We start from the raw sequence: 21,041 nt of genomic DNA on the forward strand, positions 1-21,041 counted from the left end.
ACAGAAAGTGTGGCAGCATTAGAAGAAAACTCAGAAATGCAGCAATGTTATTCTGAGTTAACTTCCTAGGATGTGTCTGTGTGTGTGTGTGTGTGTGTATGACTGTGTTTGACAGAAAGAGCAAGAGACAGAGCAGGTGTTCCACCAGTCAAACTCGTCAAAACAAGGTCAGTCCCTCCTTCCTTTCCAGCCTTCAGCCAGCCGATGGACACACACACACACGCACACACACACACACACACACACACATACACACACACAATTTATTGGTGTCTGAGAGGAGGAGGGGTCACACCACAGCATCCCACCTGAATAAACAGTGGCAGAAATGGTTAAGGATGAGCCAAGCAAGCACGACTGGGCAAACACACACACACACACTACACAAATAACACACACACGGGACAGAGCAACAGACAGTGGCTACAGTGAGCTTGCGCAAAAGGGACAGAGGGAAGGAACTGGGGAGGGTAACAGGAGGGGGGGGATGAAGGGGTGAGGTGGGGTCAACAGCTGGTGACCTTTGCTGGGAAAAACAGATCAGTCTCAAACTGGTGGGAGAGGCTGACCTCTCTCACTCGTTCTCTCGCCCTGCTCTCCCTTCCACCACTCCAACCAAATTCCCTCTCCTCTCTCCTCCCATCTCCCTGTCTCCCCCCTCTTGCTCGCTCCCTCCCACAGTCAGAGCCCAGCTGCGTGAGAGACAGATAAAGCCGCGGCGCTCAGTGTGTTTGAAGTCCACACATACAATAGTAGCGTTTATAAAAAGTGATTATCATACGGCCGGGGACAGTTCTGATAAAGAGGAGCTGGCTTCACTCTTGTTCCCTTTGATGTCCGGGGTCTTATTCGCCTCCATTCCACTTAATTCCAAATCTCATTACCCTGCCCCATTGACCATCTGATTACCATGAGCCGGGCTCATTTTGACACTTCTTTTGATGTATGGAAAGTGCAGCAGTGGTTTACACTAGCATGCCCATTTCCAGTGTCATCTTTGGGGGCGATTGTTTGGCCCGTCCTTTCCCATTTGAAGCTGGCCGTCCGGACAAAAGGAGAATTATTTCAAAATCAGATCATCCAGCGGGCCATATGATTTCTATCCTGCACTGTTTTAAAGGGGCCCCTTTGATGTTCATTGAAAACAATGGGAAAGTTATTGCTTCTCTGCTGTCACTGTGACAATGTGTTGTAAAAACGTTTTGTTGCTTTTTTTGCTATCCTGCTGTGGCATTCTGGGAGTCTGCAGAGATGCCAAGTGCACTGTGGGACTGCGGGAGCCCGGTTAGTTTTTCGACTCTCTCAGGCGACTCTTGCTTTCAATTTAAGACAGAGTGGTTACTGGTTTGTCTGACTGATTGATATCTACTGGAAAGGGATGAAAGCAACAGGAAGCAGAAAAAAAAGGCAACAGAAAAGTCACCCCTGAGCAAGGCAACGGGTTAAGAAGGAAGCAGAACAGAAATGGGCAAAAGGAAGCAGGAAAAAAAATCCAGCCCACTCACCTTTCCCTTCTTAGGTCATCTATTCCTCTTAATTTTAATTTTAGATACGAGACTACCATAATTCTTTAGCAATGTGTATACTGCTCTTTCACAGGACTGAAGTCATCAAGTTTAAACCTTTTAAAGTTTGTGAACCAGGTATCTCTGAATAGCCAGGTGCTGATCAGATACAGTCTGATGGTTATCTTTGCAAAGATAAGTCCTCAGCAATCTTTTCATGGGTTTAAAAGCTGCATTAAAATGAAGTAATGAACATTTCTAACCATAGCAAACTCTTATACTTATTCTAATACTGGCCCCTACCAACTTGTCATTATATCCACATGACTGAGGATTGTTTATCCAAAATCTCATTGTGTTAAGAGTCATTCCTATAATATCGTTGCAAGATTTACAGAGGTGGTCAAAAATTTGGGGATATTTGACTTTGTCTCACCGTTTACAAAGTGGAAGATTTAAAAAATATAGTTTGTTGCTACAGGATCTTAAAATAATAGAGCAGTATTATTAGACCATGTCGCCCAGCCATAATTTAACTGAACATTTAGAGCGACAGAAATGCTGGAAACTTGCCGTTTCCTTGAGCTATTTAATGTGTGCTATTCTTCAAACATCATTCATTTTGTCATTTCCATCAGACAGTGCAAACTGGCAAACTGATACAGTCCAGGACTCACAGGCGGTCAGACAGTAGCAACCACATATGATGGGCCCTTTCGACGACCATTGGATGGGGGGGTTAAAAGTCTTCTCTCAGTCTGTTCTTTAGTGTGTGTGTGTGTGTGTGTGTGTGTGTGTGTGTGTGTCTCACACAAACTTGTAGTCAGACGGCATTCCAGACTATCTCAACCAATGGCACAGGATCACTGCCTACAGTCTCCAGTGTTGCCTCTGCCAGGGCACATACAGTGAAACTCTCACACTCAGAGGGCTCTGTAGTTGGCACGGGAAACCAAATTTACATTTGGGAATATCCTTGAGCATGAGCTCACCTCTCGCTTCTCCTTTTCTGCTTCCTTTGCCTCTCTGTTCCCTACTGCCTCTGCCTCCTCCACTACTTCTCATCAACCATTTCTCTTTCGCCATGTAGTGATGTCACCCTGATCTGACACTATTCACGTCCCCCATCCTGTCCACCCTCCCTAGTTGCTCATCCTTCCTCCCCTTCTCTCTGTCACCCATTTTACTGTAAGCCATGTGACTGACAGCTGCAGCTGAAAGTGCTTCAACGGGCCCTCACTTCAGCTGTGTGGCTTTGTAAAGATCCGACCCTCCCTCCAGCCTCCACTCCCACCAGGCCTAGAGGCCTTCCCCTAGCAACAGGATTCAAGTCAGGCCAAAAAAAGACACCCCAATCATTTGGAGGGGCTGCGACACTGCATAGTTTGTGCAAGTAAAGGTGAACTTGCTCTGATCGGTTTGGTATCAAAAGCAAAGTGAACAGGAGATTGTGTTAAACCCTAAACATCTAGTTTGAAAACATACACACACAAAACAGCTCAAACCTTTTGGAATCATGACAAATTTGAACAGATGTCAGATTTGCTTAATCTTCACTAACTGTTCACATATCAGAGACGTGTTCTGACCACATTAATGCATCATGATGAATTCTGAGAGGAGGGCAGATGACACACAGGGAGAGACGTAGGTGCAACTCCCACAAAGCTCACCACCAGCAATGACACGACCATGACCAACATTACGGGAACCTGCAGCTGCGTGCTTTAGTCAGTCAGCCGGCATGCTAGCAAGGTGTGAAAGAACATTTGTAGAGTGAAGCTACTGGTTAGCACTGGACAGCTTAGTGGGGTTTAACTTTCTTGTTTCAGGTTGAGTGAGATGTAAGAATGTTCCCCTGGTCGCATGAGGGGAAAAAACTGTGGCACGCTGGAAAACAACAGTCCACCCAACAGATGATATGGGTGGAACGCTGTCACGATTTGACTTATCCCTTGTGTGTGTGTGTGTGTGTGTGTGTGTGTGTGTGTGTGTGTGTGTGTGTGTGTGCATTTGTTTTGTGGGCTTCACATTCCTGTAACCTTTCTTGATTATCATAGTGACACAGAAAAGTGTCAATACAACTTAAATACTTGAAGACTTAAATGTAACTTCCAACTACTAAAAGTGTATAAACACCTGTATTACCGCAATCAATTCCAACTTGACTAAAGCTATCAAACCAACACTTTCTTGCCTCAACAGTGTAAAAATGAGACTGTTGATGGAGAACTGAGCTCACGTTTGTGACATACACAAGCACACACACGCCCTTCCCAAATAGGGCAGTAAATCTCCAGTGAGATGCCAGTGTAGGCAGTCCCCACAGGCACAGTTTCACAACTGGGAGCAACCAAGTTGGGACTACATACGAGCTGACGCTCAGGCAGCCAGCACCACTCGCTGTAGTCAAGAGCTCATGGCCAGCTAATAAGACTAGTCAGTTACATGACCACATACTAATCACTCAAGTCAGAATTCCATATTTGCTCCAATAGAGCTCATTTTCGATCTGGTTTGATCTAGAAACAGGGTCTAACTTCACATTAATGCAGTATTACTTCTCAGATGCAAAGACATATTAACCCTGCACAGACGTCAAGGGACTATTTCAAGAGCATTTCAAAGAGGCCACTGACCTAAGAATACAGTAACAGAAAGCCAGATAACTCTGGTACCATGTTAAGCAGTGAATGGAGGTGGGGTTGGGGTAAGGGAGGTACTCACAGGTAGAGAGATACAATCTTAGAAGCAGCTTGTCCTAAATCTGGTATGGAGGTCAGCTCATTGTGGTCCAGCCGCCTGAAAGAAGTGGCAAACACACACACACAGTTGCAGGTTAGAGAACAAAATTGTGCCATGAATGGAAGAAACAAAGAAACGCTAAAACTGATATGTTGCTGAGAGATTAGGAGGAATTTCTCTTAGTCGTTGCCAAAAGCGCAGGAAATAATTTTTAGTAACCTTACTGATGGAAATAAAAAAGTACAATTTTGTATTTTAAATCTTAAATTCAGGCACAAAAACAGAGCCTGGATCAAAATAAAGTGGCAATGCTTGTGAAGTTGTAATTTCTACACAAATAAACACGCCAGCTGAGATGCCACCGTGTTGTCGGGGCTTTTCCACACGCTCCATCGCAGGAGGCTAAATTCAATCAAACCTTGCATAAATCAAAAGGTTTCAAATGCAACTTGTCACGTCTGCCGCATAGCAAGTAGCAAGTCATCCTTTTAAAAACCAAAAATAACATGGGAGTAAAACAGATGTCGAGGAGCGTATGACTGGCTGGCCGGCCTGCCAAAGATGTCACCAGTGTGTGTATCATCAGTTAGCTTGTGTGTGTGTGTGTATGTGCCTTGTGTACTGGCGCTGAGTGACACAGAGCCAAGCCCTCTCCTCACCGTATAAAATATTTACAAGGCCAGCGTTGGCCACAGTATCGGGTGGTGAAGGGGAGGCTTAATATAGAAAACCACCACTTTATTCTCAATTGGACTTAGTTCAAGGCGACACATACGAGGATGCTACTAGGAAGTAGAGTGGCATCCGTTAGTCAGAATTAAGTCATTGATAAAAAGGTATTGCAGGTGACATTTTGACAGGTCTGCAACTGATGACTATCTTCAAGATCACTCGATTCTGTAGGTATTTTTGCAAAACAATACATAAAGTTCAACTTCTAAACTGTTATTTCTTCACATTATGTTGTCGATTTGAGTACATTTTTTAATGATGAATCTTAAATAATTTAGTCTATAAAATGCCAAACGTGAAAAATGCACAAATCACAATTTCAACTCCACAACTATTTTGTCCATCAAAGACTCCTCATCTACTATTGTGAATATAAAAAAGCAGCACATCCGTACATTCAAGAAACAGGAATCAGCAAATGTTTGACATTTTTGCTTGCTAAATGAAGGATTTATCAAATAACAAAACAGCTGACAACTAATTTCCTTTGGATCAGCTAATCAACTGATGGATTAATCATTGTAGAGTTAGATTAAAGTTCAATAATTAAATTGTATTCATAATTAGCACTCACAGCAGAGAAACAGAGACTCTTACAAGTGAGTAATAAAGTATTCAGGGGCTCGCTCTCTGGCGTCTCAATGGAAATCACGTGTGTGTGTGACTATTCTGTCGGTGCCTACTTACAGCTCTCTCAAGTTGGGAAGGTTGTCAAAAGCATCCACACTGATGGTGGTCAGCTTGTTGTGGCCAAGATTTCTGAAAAAGAAGACGAGGAGATGTGAATTACAAAAATGTAGTTCAAATCCATATCAGCCAAATGGAAGACGGTGAGACCATCAACAATCAAATTATCAGCACTGTTTTCATAAATTGTATTGTACCTGTCAAAGCCATTGTTCTGTAGTTCAAATAAGGATCCTGATCAATAACAACAATTATCTCACCCATTTGACAAACTGCCTCATCCGTCCACATTAAGTATGCCTGAAAACACTGCAGTACATCCATTCAGCTGGCCTTCAAGGAGGGCCCAGATCAATACTATCGATACAGAGTGCCTCTTTCTCCTGGCTCACTTTCCAAACATAACCCACAGGCTATTCATCTGCAGCAGTCAATTTGCACTTTAGGCTAACAGTGTATTTAATAGCTGGCACTTGACTTGTGTGGAGGCTTATTAGAGTGATTTGTCCAGTGATATAGCGTTACCACCGTCAGAGCGTGGGTTGGAAGGGGGAGGGGTGTGTGTGTGTGCGCACACCTAACACACATCTGCATTGGGGATTGAGCTTCCCACGCCATATGAATCAAATTTAATTCACACATAAACAAGTGCTATCTCTGTCACACTCACACACTCACACACTCACACACACACACACACACACACACACACACACACACACACACACACACACACACACACAAACACACAAACCTCCTGGCTGGCTGGCATGCGGCCGGCCTGTTGGCAGAGAGGAGGCTACAGTGAGAGCGCTGTTTGTGTTTGTGTGGTGGGGTTAGGCTGGGGGAGACAAAGGGAGCCCACAGCTCCGAGCCGTTTGCCTCCCGCCCCTCCATTTCTCTATCCAGACGTGAGAGACGGCCCAGGAATGTTTCACAGGCCTGCCGAGAGATGGCCGCTTATTCCCAGAGACTGGGGACACTTTTTACCTGATGCAACACATTCCACGTCCTTTTGTCCCACCGTGGTTTTAAAAGACCGCCGGGGGGGCTGAGGAGCAAGCAGGTATTCGGGCTGTGGCTCCATGTCATTGATTCTTTGCTTTAGAGAAAGTGGGAATAGTTCAATACCACTAGCAAAGACTGTTATTGTCTTACATCATACACACTCCCGTTTTTATTCCCATCAATCTTCATCTCTGTCTAACTTGACAGATTTCCCTTTCTTGTCTTTTGTGCTCGATTGCAGATAATGACAGCCTCGCTCCCCAAAGCTTTCTCCCTGCGTCCATGTGTGTGTGATGAGATAATAGCAGAGCATGTGTCTGCCCTGCAGGCACAGGTCTGACAGGGGAGGTGTGCATGTGTGTCTGTCTTATGATCATTTTACTGGGGCACCTCCCATTGTGGCCCAGGTCACTAAATAGTCGTCCCCTGCAACAGGAGGCAATTACCTCGTTATGGTGAAGCCAAGTGAAAAATCGCAAGGCTTTCCTATGGGCCTCCTCCGCCTGGGGGTACGTATATTCAAACACACACGCGCAGCTCAGAGAAGATGAACTTAGCATGGGAAGAACATTCACTAGTTTTCATCAACCTGCTTCAGGCACAAAACAAGTTAAGGAATTTTACCAGTGAACTCCGCATTACAAGCAAATTAAGATATATTCAAGGACACAACATCCACAAAGAGCTTTTTTAGCATTTAAAAAGGTGGAGGAAATTGGCTTTGCATATATCCACTGGCATGAAAGTCAAAGCTTAAAATAAAGAACAGGGCAAAACAGAACAAAGGGACGACTGACAAAAAAGGCGAGTCACATTTGAGAGCCAAACCTGCTGTACTGGTGCTAAAGGCCACAGCAACAAACAAAACTGGTCCTTTGTGAGCAAGCGCAAGCATGCATGTGCCTCTTTCTCAGTCACCTATGGTGTTTACACAACTCAACTCTTTTTCTCTCCATCTCAGTCAGACAGATTTATTTCTTCCCTATCAGATTAGATAAGTTTCACAGCGTTTTAACACCTACTGTATGAGCCGATGGTGATAACGCCGTTTTCCCTCCCTCTCCCTTCACCCCCTCCGCCCTGTGAATGGAGGGTTTGGGAGGAGGTGGGTGGTAGGGGTGGGACTGCAGTGCTGAGTGTTACAATCATGCCGTTTCTGGAAGAGTTTGCCGAGCAGCGATCAGAAGCCTAGAAGTCATTAGAGTTCTTGATTTTGACGGATGTGACCAGTAGAAACAAACATACGGAGACAGAAGGGGAGCCACCCACACAACCAAACTCTGCACTGGCTGCAGAGAACAAACCAGCGATGGCACAACAGCTTCTATTAGTTTCCATCACACGATTTAACCAACCGGAAAAGGATGTATGATCGAGATGTGAACAGTGATTAACCATAGCAAACACTACAAAGCAGTTTGCCGTAATGCTTCAAATGCAGCATTCCATTGTGTGGTACAATTAGTTTATACAAAAGGGCAGGACTGTTTGACATTAGTCAGCGGGATCAAAATCAAAAGCACTCTCTGCCAGGTACTTAACCAAAGAAAGTGTGTGATAATTTGAGGATACATGTTGAGCCAAGTACTAATTTTCCCACTGAATACAATCTGTATTGACTGGTGAGCTGCAGCCAGGTGAGCATTTTGTACATTCACTGAAAACATTATTATTAAATCATCCATGGTTATCAAAGACTATTTATTGGGAATATTAAAACTTTTGATCTTGTTATTACTCTTGTAGTCACAGCATGCAATGTCTGTAAAATAACCCTGAGGGCTGAGTTTATTCAATGGTTCAGTTGTGTGGTTTACCTCTATTCATTTAGGGAAATTTTAAAAACTGTTTCACATTCTAATTTCAATGTCTGAATTTTCCTAAAATTTAAAAGTTAACAGCTCTTTGAAAGGGTGTATTTGGATTATCATGCAATTATATCAACACTACAACAGTGGCATAAAATGGTCTTACATTACAATTACAACTTTTATAGCAGTTATTTTCTGGAACAATCTGTTGTCCAACCAAAGTAATTATTGTAACAGACTTCTCAGCCTCCATTCAGCACCGAGTACATCTGAAGTTAAATATGAATATTCCAAAAATCTGCAAATACAAAAAACAGGCCCTGTTCAACATTTACTATTTATTCTTAACTGCACGAGCCAACATTTCAAGTGGTTCCTTGCAATCTGCTAGCCATCAGTGTGCACAAAGGTCAGCATAACCTCTTTCCTGACAGCAGAACTGGAGGGACACGTAACAAGCGGGAGGCTCGAATGAGAGCCGGTATGGGATAAAGAAACAGTTACACTCCCACCTTCCAACCTCAGCCAGCAGCCACCGCCCAAACACCTCCCCGCACATTACTAACAATAACCACAAACACTGAGAGACTGTTTAACATCAGGAGGATAAAGGCTCCCTGCAGAACACAATGGAAGGCTGGAAAATGCAAGGTTAAAAATAACAATATTACAATAATCACCAACCACCTGTTGCCCCAAAGCTGTGTCACAGTCAATCCGTTAGTTAATCAATAAAAACTTAAGTGATGTGACTGTTTGGATCATTAACCATCAGGTATAAAAATAACACTTTAGCTAGTTGCAACAAAGAGCTTTTCTCCTCTTTCTATCATTATTATGTGTAACATGTTTTGACAATTACTTGTGACATCAGTGCCTTGTAAAGGGCATTTTGACTTTTTATAGCCTTACAAAAACAACCCACTGTATCGGCTGATGATCGGCCAACTACTGGAAGGATGTGTGAGCAGTCTGAAATATCAGCTTCAATCTGAGCCTTCAAAACACAATATGATAAACTCATGAAAGGTCTATCTGACTAAGCAAAACTGTCTAAGAAGTAAAGCAGCCTGCAGTAGACCGTCACTGCTGGATCACATAGCCGATCTGACATATAAAACTCATTAAAAGGCTTTAAAAAATAGCTGTGTTATTGGTGCTGTGGGAGTTGAGGAAAGCTGGGAGTACAGGAGTGATGTCATCGCATATGTCACTATGCTTGTAAGTCAGCACACGGTCTGTGTGAGAGAGGGGAGATATGGGGAGGGAGTACTGGAGCGGGGACTTACACATACAGAGATACATCATCATTATCTTCCTCGTTTCTATCGTGGATAAATGCGGTGTGAACTTTGCTCGCTCAAAGTGTGAAGTGATGTCAGTGATGAGCCTTCTGTAGTCCAGCTGGGAGACAAAGGCCCTTTAATGTGGTTGATTTCAGAGCATCATAAAAGTAGTCAAATAATAACCTGAGTGTCGGAGGGCCAGACGCACACACGGGCACACACACACACACACACACACACACACACACACACCACTCTTCCTGTCATTAAAGGCCAGTTTATAGCCAGGCAACTGCAGTGAGAGTGTACACAAAGCTAACACCAGCTCCAGGCCTCCATTTTACACACCAGTCAAACAGAGGCCGGAAACGGGCAGAACAAAGCCAATATCTTATCAACTTTGACAAGGTTAAAAGCATAGCCTGACCGACAAGATTTGCAATAATAATGATAAATGTGAAAAGTTAAAATGTGACTGAAACACCCGTAGGATCTCTGGGCGGGTGAAGGAGAACTTAGGTGCAGGATCAGAGAAGCGCAGTGCTGATGGGATCAGCATATTTCACCATTTGCATTACAGATTCCCACAGCACCCCCCAACCACACACGCACAACTCAACAAAGGAGTCGCTCCAGCCTTTGAAATCAGTCAGACTCGGAGCGTGACTCAGTTTCTGAAGTTTTTCCGAAGCAGGAAGGCAGGCCACATCTTGGGGCCATGTGCACCGCCATTTGGGGCTGATGGAGCGGGGCACTCCAAACAAACAGGGAGAAGGTTAGGGAAAAAAGGGTCTGCACTTGCTCGAGGCACTGCATGAACAACGACGCCAGCATGGACTTCTCCAGACGAGAAGCACAATAACACTATAAACAATTATGTGCACACACTGTCCACACACACACACACACACACACACACACACAGGATCATGCTCCTGCATTTTACACTGGATTCTAGCATGATAACAATTTCTTACAAATGGCGCCAGATTACTTCATTATGAGAAAAAGGAAATGAGCGTCCCCCAATTAATCTGAGAGGAAAACGTAAGTAGTCCATGTGTCTTAGTACTGCGCAGACAGCTGACCTCTTAACTTCAAAGCAAAGAAAAAGACAGGATCGTTAGTCAGTATTTTCCTACTCACTGTTTATTAAACCATCAGAGTTAAATTCTGCAATAATTACACTCCAGCCAGTGCTGCAACGAGCGCCTAAGTAGTGGACTGTGTTATCTTTAAATTATAAGTGTGTGTGGATGTTTGGCAGTCTAGACAGTGAAGCTCTGATGCTCGTTTTATTTCAGTGGTATCAAAAAGTACAAGAGACTTGCATGGGGGGGTTTGAAAAAAGTGTTCGTATTAACTTCACACTCGGAGCCTCACTTCTCGACGTACTGCCTGTTTTCTGGATAGAGGCGGCTTCACTTGCACAGCACCTCTCCCTCTCTGTCCAAGTCACGCTTTTTTTCTTCCTAACATTCTCTCCAGATTCCCAAACTCTTACCAGATGTAGAGAATTCGCAGATGATTCATCGATCAAACCCACTTTGTAGACACCGACTTCGGGGGAGAGGGAAAGGTGGAAAAAAAAAAACTTGGCGCCCTTAAGTGTCTTCACAAAAGGGCCATCTATTCTGCTGACTGGATTCCTGCAGAATGACTTGTGGCAGCAGCTGTTTGATTGTCATTAAAGCCAGAGCGAGGCCATGAGCTCACTCCATATCTTCATGTTAATGTCAGACTTTATCTGTTGTTATTAGAGTAGGGGCTCAACCTTAGCTGTTCCTTCCTAATTTGTTCACTGCTAATGTTTTGCATGAATCATCTCGACCTGTTAAAAGAGAATTGCCGCTTTAAATTTCCCTACAGGAACTCCCTTTTACTATCCAACTCAATACCGAACACCCTGATAAGGGAGCAAAAAGTGAAGAGTGGCTGATAAAAATCAGTGCCAGTGATAATATCATCTTAAACTCCTCCAAAATCTTGAGTCTCACTTTAAAATATCCGCCAGAGGACATGGGAGTCACAAGGCTAGAGAAACAACAACAACTTGGTATAATCACTCCCAATACCACAAGATTACTAGGCTGTGTAGCAAGAAATGCCCGAGAAACCACAAGTAGCTGAGCCCTGCTGAGTGCTGCTGCTGTTGCTGCATCTCTGCCCCAACTGCTGAAATGTGAACCTGTTCAAGCAAAGGAAGTAGCATTTAGTTCAAGTTCAAACTTACCAACAGCAGCACTGGCCATGACAGAACCTCTGCACCAAGGGCAGGCATGCTCCTGATACGGTAAATCATTTTTGAATGCTCATTCGTAGGTTAATTGAAGTAAAACGGTCCCTAAAGATAAAGGAGTTGTGTCTGACAGCGTGTGACATACGAGCGGACCATCCTGTAATGCTTCATTTCCTCTGGTTTTTCTTAGTGTGTTATAACATGTGTGACAGTGGTTGAGGTTTCTGACCACTGACAGGACTTTCACCAACTAAACCAACCAGCCTGAAGGCAGCAGAGGCAGCAGACCGTGACATTGACAAAACACTTCCATGCAGTGGGTGGAAAATGTCCCTTCGACTCCCCCCTTGTATCCCCCCCACCCCCAGACCAGGTGATCTGCAGCCCCACCCGCAGCAGACCAGTCCACAACCAGCCCGCTGAGCTTGCAGCCCCAGCCAGGAAACCACCAACACAAACCCATTTCCTGAGGGCAGCAGCCAAAACCAACTGCTGGGGGTGGTGTTTACCAATAAGGCTGCTTTGAGGTTGAACGCCACAGTTTGGGGTTTGCATCGCAGCAGAGCGTTTAGCGTGCATTACGGCCAGGACATTGGGAAACTTGGGAAACCACTTGGGAAACGCTCGGTTACAATGGGGACCATTCAAGATCAGGCTTCATCTTGCATCACACTAGGGTTGCTACAAGATGGTGATGCAGGGACTCAACACACGCAAAGAAAAAGACAGACCCCCATCAACAGCTGTAGCTTTCTGTAAGAATAAGAAACATCAAAGTGGATTTCACAATCTAGCAAGGACAAAGCAGCAGGACACTGGCAAACAGATCCCACGTGTCTGCCTTATCTCTACCCAACCACAGCAATCTTAGCCTTAAGTACTGATCTTCATGCTTTCTTTTACTTGCAAAACCCCATTACGCCTGTGGCACTGTGGGCAGAAATGCTTTTTACACACATTATCATGGCTGCAAATAAGATAAGGCGCCACTCCTGAGAGGAAATATGAGACTGTGTGTGAGCAAAGTTGCTCTGAATGTTGTTAGGGCTATTTATCAATCAGAAATAATGGATAAACATCTGAGACTGGTGGCCAGTTTTTTTTAAATGTTAGGCACAGTGATGTAAAACAGCAAAGGATATGTTTGTCATGACTGCCGAGGCCTTAAAGAAGCAACAGCTGCTCTTTATAAAATGTCAGAAAATTGATAAAAATGTTGATCAGTGTCCTTCAAAGCATAAGATGGTGTCCTCAAATGTCTTCAGTTTCACTGACATAGAAGAGTTAAGAAGCTGGAAAATATTCACTATCCAGAAGCTGGATTCAGAAAATGTTGGCTTTCTCAAAAAAGATATTCAAACCAATGGATCAGCTATTAAAAATAGTTGGCTATTAGCTTAACAGTTCACAGCTAATCGATTATCTTCCCACAAACACCTAGCTCTCCTCAATCCTTCACCATCTCCATTAGCTCAGTCAGCTCTGCCACAATGCGCCAATATGCTTGTTTCTTTGATTCCTCATCAAGGCTGCTTCCTCACAGCAGCCCACTCAAATCAGGGACCTGAAGGGAGATTATTTTGGAAAGCATTAGGGCTTTTCCCTGGCCCCACTGCTACAGGGCTGCTTGGAGTGTTACTGCAAAAGCCGCCAGCACCTACTGTCTAGCCACCCATCTCCCCTTGACATTCACATTCAACAATGTTTTCAGAATTACCCCTACAGAGTGAGAGGTGAAGGTTTATCATGATGTTCCTGCACCCACTTAATGCCACTTCTTTGTAATGAATCATCATTTCCTCTTGTCATTAAGCAGTTGATTCAACACATTCAAGGGGAGCATACCAGTTCATATAAGTTTGATTTAGCACTAAATATCAACCAGAGTCACCCGTTCTCTTTATCAGTCTGTACCAAACCAGACTGTGACATTTAGGCAATTGTGGATTTTTAGGAGATATTTATCTTGTTTTTACCATAACTGTCAAAACTGTTTGAAAAGAAAGTTTGATATTATCATAATTAAAAAGTTTGGCCTTTTGAGTGCCACTTTCTATCAAAAAGAAAGAAATAGAAAAATGCTCAGCAATGTTTTTTCATCCTGGTGGACATGACTCCTTAACTATTTCCCTCTGAGCTGCCGTATATATTCAGGTGCTGAGGTACTACTGCTGCCTTCATCACTGTAATCTCAATTGAAGAGACTGTATACAGATAATTGCAAAAAAACACATGACATTGCAATCCCTTTTCACCCACACAAAAGGGTGGGAAAACTCCATCTATCTTAAACTGGATTTGCCCTGTGCTTGAACCACTTTTTTTAGACAGTAAAGCAGAACATAGTGGACTTAAAAAGTCTGTCAGCATGTGTAAAAAACACAGATATGACTACTTTGGGGGGCTTTTTGTTGATTAACAACTGCAGTTAGACTTGTTTTAGCTACTTGTTCTAACAGGGGAATCCTACAGGTGTTTCAGGTTATGGAGCTATTCCATCGAGCCTTCCATCTGCATCATGTGGAAGAGACAGAAAGGGAGGAAAGCTTGTGTTTACTGACACCATGAATGCTGTCCTCGAAACTAACACAAATGCTGCTGCTGCTGCTGCTCCCTCCCTGGGGTAAACATAACAGAGACAGTCGATTCCACACTGATTTCACTTGGCCCGGACGCCTGAAGGTAGAGATGGACAAACGCAGTCTGGTTTAAAACCAAGGCACTCTCAGCTAGCTTATCCAACAACACACAGCTGTAGCTGTTGTAATATATAATAACCGTTGCTATACCCACTTGTCATTTGCATCAAAACGACAGCCCTCCTTTCGTCTCTCATTAACAAGCACCCACATTCTCATGCATCCTCAGCACTCTAAAATTAAGCAACTTTCAACCCACAACACACATCACCAAGTGGACTGGCCTTTGGTGTAGGGGACTTTACAGTGGGATCACACGGGGCCACAAGTGAAATTGTCCGTACTTGCCTCTTTCGGTTTACAGTAATCATCAGCTAATCTGGCTCGTTTACAGAGCCTGGAGAAACAGAGCTGGTTCCCTTTGAGTTACCTGCCAACAAAATGTGACTATCTCGAGTGGTGTGGAAATATGCAACCTAGGTGTTTTCTGAAAGATAATTCAGAGCCATAAAGCCATTCCCTTTTAAAACAATAAGATTGCGGGTCCTTAAATGTTGACCGATAAGGTCTGGCTGAGACAGTAGAAGTAGACTTGGAACTCAGGACCCTGTCTTTATGCAAACCCAGAAGGTTTAGAGCAGCTGTTGCAGAGGGGACATTTGTCCCACAGTGGTTGTCCATTGTCCCAGAGGACAGGAAGAGCAGTGTGTGTCTGCGTACATGCATGATAAACAGCGTCTGCACTTGAACTTGAGTAAGTGGTGCTTCAGGGCAATGAGGCTACCCGGGTACAAGTGCCGTTATTCATGTTTTTCAGAGGACTTTTTTAAAAGTTGCATTCCTCACTTTCCCAGGGGAAGATTAAGCGCCTAACACAGGAACCTGGGAGCCAGAGGAGTCTCTGGGTCTTTGGTCTTTAACCCCACATTCCCAGCGACACAAACAGATGCCGAATATTCTGTGGTAAGACGCCTAATTGTCACCACGGATGCTCAACTGCCATTGGACATAGTGGTTACAATATTCTGCGGCGAGAGCCAAAATGTTGATTGAGAGGACAGAGGGCTGTTTTGTCGGTAAAATAATTGTGTCATTTAGCTTGATAAGTGCTGAAGTTCCCCAAACACTGGAGGATGTTCCATGAAAAATGCCCCAAATTGGCTCATTTCCTAAATGAGCTGGCAGACAGGGTTTCGACTGTTGTCCGTCTTGTCCCGGGGATAATTCTTAATTTACAAGAAATGTGATTTGTGAACTGCGGCAAGCAGCACACAAACAGGGAATTAGGGTTAATACCTGTCATGAATCTGAGTGACTAAAGCCGAGGTTTATGAGTTATGACATGTTTGGGCTCATTTGTTTACTCACCCTGAGGGGACAGTTTGTTCATTCTAACATTGGAAACACTAACACATTTTTATATTACCGGCTGGCTTGTGATATCAAATTACACTTCGTATGAGTCAATCCAATTTGTTTTAAGTGTATTAAATCAAGATATATTACTGTAGGAGTTTGGTGGTGGAAAAAAATGTTTTCAATGGCGATTCTGGCATATTGAGAGAGTTTAACATTTTAAGTTGAGTTCTTTTTAATCCCTGCAATGTGTCAGTGTGCCCTTGAGCAAGACACAATTCAAAAAAACAATATTGGTGTGTGTTATTACTCTTCTTGCAGCTTTACCACACCAAGCCAGCAAGCCTGATTAAATACGTGACTTTAAAACAAGGCCAGCTTCAACAAACGAGGTTGGGACAGACACCTGGAGGTAAAACACTACGCATGGCCCACAGTCAACTCAATTAAGAACCCATCTTGCATGTCGTCCCGTTGTGAAAGACGAGGTGAAACTTGAATCACGAATTGCACAAACAGTCCTAGTCAAGTTACAGCTCGACGTGCCAGGACTGTGGGGGCTAACAGAGCCGCTGGTCCGAGGCTCACTCCATCAGGGTGCGGGGACTTTGATGGGGTAACAGGAGGTGACCCCCGGCAGAACCGCAGCGGGTTTTATTTAAGACTAAAAAACTTCGCTCCCTTCGCAAGTTGGTGTTATGAAGGAGGAATAAACATGGACTAACGTTACTCTGACAGCTGGGCTCATTACACTTGATGGAAAATTATGAAAGTCGAAGCAGAACCACAATAATCTTCTCAGACTGGATTCCACTGGGAGAATCCCGCATCAACAGGGGTCCCGCTGCAGAACTGCTTTTTATTGAGCGTATGTGATAATAAAAAAAAAAAAAAGTTTTCTGTGCGCTGTAAAGGCACTTCTCTCCTCTTTACAAACATTGGGAGCCCGTTATGGACTGGTCAATAAATAGGCTGGGGGGCAACTAAGCGCCTTTACTTACAAGGAAACAGTCCGGACTGGAAGGTCCAGAGGCGTAGCTGTCAGCTCCAGACCGCTGCAGTCCACCGAATCTCCGTCGCAGGTACAGTTGAGGGCACAGGGCAGCTCCGAACTCAATCCATAAGTGATTAACAGCTCGGCAGACAGAATTAAATAAAAAACACAACGGGAAACATATCCAAATCGTCCCAGGGACGCCGCCATTTTGTATCCAGTTTTAATAGCGCGGCCGCCGAGCTCTCTCTCTCTCTCTCTCTCTCTCTCCTCGTACCCACAAACTGGGGTGTTATTGTGTCTTCGGGGACTGGACGCCTTTTGCTCAGTGTCTCCTGGTGCTGTAGAGGGCTAGTTCAAGCACCTGTGGCGCACTACAATGTTTTCCATCCCCGAAACAATCATTTAGGACACAAGTCCCAACTTTCTCCTCTGGTCTCCGACGCGGGCTTAAAAAAAAAGAAAGAAAGAAATCAAAGGTGATCCACAAATTAAAGCAGCCACGGCGGGCTGAGGCGAGCTGCTGTCGCCTTGAAGTTCAGTCCAGAAGCTACTCTCTCGGTGGTGAACCTGCCACTGGTGACATGCTTGAGGACAAGCAACGGCAAAGTGTTAAAGGACGAGCCCGGAGAGCTCTCACAAATTAACTGTTGCTCAACGCAGAAAAGAAAAAAGAAAAACAGTTTCAAACTCAGCACAGGGGCTCCACGGTGACTTGTGACCGTGTTAGGAAGTGTTCACCGCAGAGTGAGGGTGCAGTGGGTGAGTTCAGACCCGCAGGAGCTGTGCCGATAAACTCCAGCGTTGGTCTCTCAAGGCGAGGAGCGCTGCATATCGTCCGAGTCTCCCACAGCACTTCGCGGCTCCGGCCGAATCAAAATCCAACTTTGAAAACGCGCAGTCCGTCCAAGAAGAACTCAACCGACAGCTTATCAGGTTCAGTCTGTGGTCACACAATCTCAGCGATCCGATTAATAGCAAAATAGTGTCCCCCCCCCTATCGACCGTGCACCACCATCATGAGTTTTTTCCTTACTTGAGTTACTTTTCCTTTTTTTCTGGGTGATCGTTCCGTAGTCCCACGTTGGATGCACAACAGCGATCCCAGGGTCCTCCCATGGCTGACCGTGATTGGCTGTTGTGGTTTGATGGGCGGGGCCGAGCCCTGACCTCATTGGTCGCTCCGGGTTCTCCGCGCACCGCGGAGTTGGAGAGCCTTTGAGCGGCTGTCAGTCAGCGGTCTCTGGCCCCGCCCATGTTTCCCACCCCGGGGTGTGAAACCGCACCACCTCCTCTCACTCTCACTGCTTCTTAAAGAGACAATCACTGGGATCAAGCTCTGTAATCGCATTATAACAAGCCATAATAACATAATTGGTTTGAATGCCATAACAATGCCATTTAAAGTGTTTGTTAGTAAGACCGAAATGAGGATTTATGTGTAAGAGAAAATGTTCGCTCCGTTTCCTCTAATCTCAGCTCAGGGAATATGAAGGAGAAAGCAATAGTGCTACTAGGCCCAATTCTAAACTTTTATTAATACGTCCATTAATAACTACAGCATCAGTGTGCCTCAATAAATGAATCAGCTCTGTAAATCATCATGTGTTGAAGGTATTTGCATTGTTGGAAAGTAACTGAGTGCATTTACACAAGTGCTATACTTTAGTACAGTTTGGATTTCTAATCAATTTATGTCACTTTATAGGTAAATGTTGTCCCTTTTACTCCACTACATTCTTTATAAATGTAGTCACTAGTAACAAATTCAGATCGCTAAAAAAGAAAAAGTTCACTTTTTCATGAAAGCATGGAACTTGGTACTCTTGCACAGTTTGGGGCCCTGAACATTTTCAGAGATGAAGCCATCACAAAAAAGCCACAGCACAGCCATTCTAGTTTCCGCCATTGATAAATTATTATTTAGCATCATATCTCCTGAACCCCACATGATAACACAGAAAAGGTGATGTCTGTACCTATATTACAATGATACCATTATGCAACACTCAGGTGAAGAGTTAATTCTGTTAATTTGTGAGATGGAAACTAGAGACTATCTTCCAATGGGAACACGCAAGCCATGATTCATGAACATGTTAACCCCCGAGTGTTCAGTAATCATTACTACATTATTACATTAGCTCTTAGTAATCATCGGTCAGACCACAACCTTCTTCCAACTCACCCTTCATTTTGATCTCAACTACACACCTGCAAAGTTTAAAGACTGCATCTTGCGCAGTTACGGTGTGATCACATTGACAATATGTGTTCACAGACAGATAAATCTCATGGCAAAGCACTCAGAACAGCTTCTGTGACTGGTTCCCACTACAGTAGGTGTCCAGGACAACATATTACCATGACACACACAATTCATATTGTTAATACTGTTTTTAAACACACCTGTTTGAAGAATACATTGCAATGAGCTAATGTATCTATTTGTGGCTATAAAGGACTTAAATGTATGTAACATAGGATATGGGTTGTCGAAACTGGTTACCTTTTACGGGTACGCGAGCTGAGCCATCGATGAGTCTTTGGCATTGCTGTTCCTCCATTCAGGTATGTCCCTCTAAATCGGGGCCATGTTGAATGGCCTCAGCAGGTTTTCAAACAAGGCACCTACTCCCTAAATATCTCATTGATTTTGGCCCATAGCACCTTTAGGAGGGCTCAACAGTAAAACTAACACCCTGGTACTACCCCACACACTCCACCAATCAATGATGTCGTTAGCATGCTAAAAGTAAAACAATTTTCATTTTAACTTACTGTTCACAGTTGTTACATATATGGCTGCAGCTAACACAATGGATTACTCTGTAATAGTAATTTTGTTGAGAAAGCTTAAGTTATCCCCATTCCTGATCACACACTTGTCAGAGGCCAATTCAGGGTTGGTTCAGAGTCCTTTAAAATCCTGCAACTCTTTCACAAACAAATAAAACCATCTTTATCACACCAGAACAAGGGATGTACAACATGTAACATGGTATAGTTCATTTGTTTCACCAAACTTACTTCTCTAATGTCATCTGTTCCACTGCACTATTCATGTGACAACAGGCGTGATCCCATTGACAGATGGTATCCAGTTTTACCTAACCTCATTTTTATCTCAACCACACACCTGCCACACGGCAGTTGCTACAGTAATATTGGGGGGCAGTGGTGGCCTAATTGACGGACTGGCAGGGCTTGCCCCACCCTCATTAGGTGCCCTGAAGCAAGGCCGTTAACCCAAACTGCTCCAGTGGCCGACAGATGAGACTGCTGTTGTACTGAAGAGCTTTCAGGTGTGAATGGGTAACTGTATGAATGTGATCAGAGCGTTCCTGAAAAAAAAAACATTGCTCTCAGTGAAACCCCCCTTAAGAAATTAAGGTTAAAAATATATATATATATCTTGAATATTGTCCTGCGCTTTACAGTCACCGTGTTAACTTGGTCTATGAATAAAATGATTTAAAAGCTTTAAAAGTCTTAACAATATGCATGCAGGTTCTCAGTTACTGTCAGTTCCTTACTATCATATATCATCCTTATTCTTCATAATGTCACTGATTTAATTAAGCATTTAACCATTTTTTAACTGAAAATGTTTATGATGTTGCATATGGTATCATTGTGATCACTGACCATCAAAACCCAGGGGTAGACATCACCTTTTATCACTGTGTTATCATGTTTGTTTTAGGACATATGATGCAAAATATATAATTCAGCTATGGCAGAAAGTGAAGTGGCCGCCATGGTCGCCGCGTGGCATTTTTGCAATGGATCCATCTCTGAAAATGTTGAATGTTTCACACTCTTATGAAAAAGTTAATGATTCACCTCAAATTTGTTGCACATCATCTGGACTATAATGTAACGTAATGTAAGTACTTAAACTTTTTTTTATGCCAGTACTTTTATTTTAGTACACATTTTGAATGCAGGACTGTTTGTAACAGAGTGTTTTATTATGTGATGGTATTACTACTTTTATTGTAAAGTAAATTAAGTGTATCTTCTACCACAATAACAC

General features: G+C 43.7%; 1 protein-coding gene across 1 annotated transcript in view; it reads right to left on the reverse strand.

Annotated features, from left to right (window-relative positions):
• Positions 1-18,096, reverse strand: part of lrig1 (leucine-rich repeats and immunoglobulin-like domains 1) — a 36,452-nt gene extending 18,356 nt beyond the window's left edge. The window contains exons 1-3 of the mRNA XM_037100438.1: positions 17,010-18,096; positions 5,670-5,741; positions 4,233-4,307 (exon numbers count right to left, since the gene is read on the reverse strand). Coding sequence (XP_036956333.1) covers positions 4,233-4,307; positions 5,670-5,741; positions 17,010-17,212 — 350 coding nt within the window. The 5' untranslated portion in view covers positions 17,213-18,096. The remainder of the gene's footprint in view (positions 1-4,232; positions 4,308-5,669; positions 5,742-17,009) is intronic.
• Positions 18,097-21,041: the final 2,945 nt, after the last annotated feature.

The sequence above is a fragment of the Acanthopagrus latus genome, chromosome 6 (genome assembly GCF_904848185.1).
Source record: "Acanthopagrus latus isolate v.2019 chromosome 6, fAcaLat1.1, whole genome shotgun sequence".
Taxonomy (NCBI): domain Eukaryota; kingdom Metazoa; phylum Chordata; class Actinopteri; order Spariformes; family Sparidae; genus Acanthopagrus; species Acanthopagrus latus.